At 43.0% G+C, this 2,500-nt stretch overlaps 1 protein-coding gene across 2 annotated transcripts in view; it reads left to right on the top strand.

Annotated features, from left to right (window-relative positions):
• LOC113820289 (ventral anterior homeobox 1b) overlaps positions 1 to 2,500 on the top strand; it is a 27,703-nt gene that overhangs the window by 11,331 nt on the left and 13,872 nt on the right. The window contains exon 1 of one of the 2 annotated variants that reach the window (XM_070124886.1): positions 1,295 to 1,409. The exons of the other annotated variant lie outside the window; for it this stretch is intronic. Coding sequence (XP_069980987.1) covers positions 1,379 to 1,409 — 31 coding nt within the window. The 5' untranslated portion in view covers positions 1,295 to 1,378. Of the gene's footprint in view, positions 1 to 1,294; positions 1,410 to 2,500 lie in introns of those variants that run through there. 2 annotated transcript variants of the gene reach the window in all.

Consider the following 2,500-nt stretch of genomic DNA (forward strand, 5'->3'; position numbering starts at 1 on the left):
TAGATCCTTCTTAAATTGCTATAAGACGTATTTGAATCTTTTAGAAAATGTGTTCAAGTCTAAGCGCCTAAAACAGATAAATCCGTTTTAGATGACAGAAGAGAGCAATTCAAATCATAAACTTCTCAGAATGTTGGATTTTTTTAGGTTCTTGACATCTAAAGATACTGAAATACATCTATATACCACGACGCAGGAGGGGGAGGGAGAGAGAGAGAGAGAGAGAGAGAGAGAGAGAGAGAGAGAGAGAGAGAGAGAGAGAGAGAGAGAGAGAGAGAGAGAGAGAGAGAGAGAGAGAGAGAGAGAGAGAGAGAATGAGAATGAGAATGAGAATGGTCTGCCTAAGAAAGCTAACATATTCGTGTATGTGGGTGTGATAGATTCTTAGATACTTATATTGTAATAGGTGTGTTTCTTTTCTCCCCCCTCCCTTCTGATCATAATCAGATTATATAGGAGAGCACACGTATATATCTCTAAAAAAACAAATTAACTGCAATAGTCTGATACCGTGAATGATAATAAAATGAATACGCATGAGTATAAATGCCGATTAATAGATATCAGTATTTGCATTTAAATGTCTAAACATTATTATTTTTTTCTTTGGCGTTTCAGTGTATGTTTTCGTGCTGTTCAGAATATATATCGTAGGTCTCTCAACCTCGACTCACCATGAGGCAAACGAATTATGTTTGACTCGCGCAGTTGAAATGTGGTGCAGAGATAAAAAACGATTTTGCCAATGAGCTCAATTGATCCCTGTGATCAGCGAAATATCAGATCAAATTTTCTTTAATACTGACCTCAAGTCTTGCATAAGGCATTCCTTACGTTATCCTTTCGTTGTGCGTTTACAAGTTCACGTGGAGATAACCTTCGCGCATAAATATTGCGGTAGCTATTGCATCATCAAAGTTTCTTTTTTTATGATGGTAGAATGATACAGAACCTTTGTCATCACATGTATTACATCGACAACACATGTACCAGTATCGCCAGAATACCAGTGAACTCTTGTTTCTTTTCCATAAGCTCGCAAGTCGCACGGCCTACTATATCTGCTGATCGTTTCAGCCATTTTAAGCGTAATACGGACCCCAACCAAATTAAAGAACCTAACCTTCCAAAAATCGCATTAAAATACAAACACCAATCAAAATGCAAAGCCAAATCTTATCCAAACCTCAACCAAGCTAAAACCCCGACGATTCCCTTCTGGTTCTCCGTTGCGCGCTCTCCGTGCTAACCTGCGGCCCACCGACGGAGCCCTCGAGCAGCCCTCCACCGCGGCACAGTCTCTCACATACCCCGACGCGACCCTCAGCCACCCTGGGGGTCCTCGTCTCAGAGCAGCCAACAAAGGGGAGCTGATCCGATGACACCCACGTCGATCTCCCTCTCAAAGGGTTTGATCCTATGGTTATCTGCCGCTGAAAAATATGATTCCATGTCGAAGCATAAATAATGTGGAGGAAGGGAAGAGGAGAACAGTGTTGGCGACGGCGCGGCGAGGGATGTGTGGAGGAGGGGGGGGGGGGGGAGAGGGCAGAGGGGAGGAAGAAAATGGAAAATGTAAAGAGGTAGAAAGTTCGGTGAGAAGTGTGGGAATGTAGGCAGCGTATGTGAATGGACTCGTGTACAATTAGATTTTTCTTTTTCTATCAGAAGTTCAAGGCGAATCTAAGGTGTTACGGAATATATGTATACTGGAAGCGTCAGTCAAAAGTATATAATACTGTAAGAGTAGAATTTTATTCAGCCAAAGGATCAAAATATGAAATGCAGACATGACGAGATTTCTGTGAATACTGCAGTGGCGTTGACTAAAAATATCTCTCCATTTTTAAAGAAACGAACAACCCTTGAAAACACATGTTAACAAATGAGATTCAAAGGTCTTCAAGTACTCTTAATCTCTGTGACAATTCTAGAAGCAGCTATTTTCACGTACTATCTTGCTGCCCATCTTGCCTCGGCGTATTTTAACTTCAGAGGCCTCTCTGTGTGGCTCCATTTTCTCCGTGACATTCGCGACGCAGAATTGAGCGCCATCAAGCCACGTGGAAATGTCGATGCGCAACCACGTGTGTGCGTTCGGCCAAGACGCTGCAGTCCCGAGTTATATCGCCTTAATGAAACGATAATGCCAATAGAAACGCTAAAAAAGGACTGGTCGTTTTCGTACAGGGCGTCTTTGGCTGAGGTCTCGTCTTCGCCATTGAGGCAGTGAAGGCGCACAAATAGATAAATACACTGTAATATAATCGTTTGACAGTTCCACAATCATCCTCGGCCGTGAACAAACTGTAAAGGGTGTTTAAGGGCTAGGGGTAAGAGGATGATCGCACACCGTCATCGCTAGGTCGAAAATCTCCACTATTAACCTAAGAGAGGCGCCCCTATAGGGAGGTTCGCCTTATAGCCTACCTCTCTCGACGGCCCGCCATTCGAAGGAGATTTTGAGAGCTATTAGAGGCCACTTTGACAAATACTGATG

Source organism: Penaeus vannamei, chromosome 9, assembly GCF_042767895.1.
Source record: "Penaeus vannamei isolate JL-2024 chromosome 9, ASM4276789v1, whole genome shotgun sequence".
Classification (NCBI taxonomy): domain Eukaryota; kingdom Metazoa; phylum Arthropoda; class Malacostraca; order Decapoda; family Penaeidae; genus Penaeus; species Penaeus vannamei.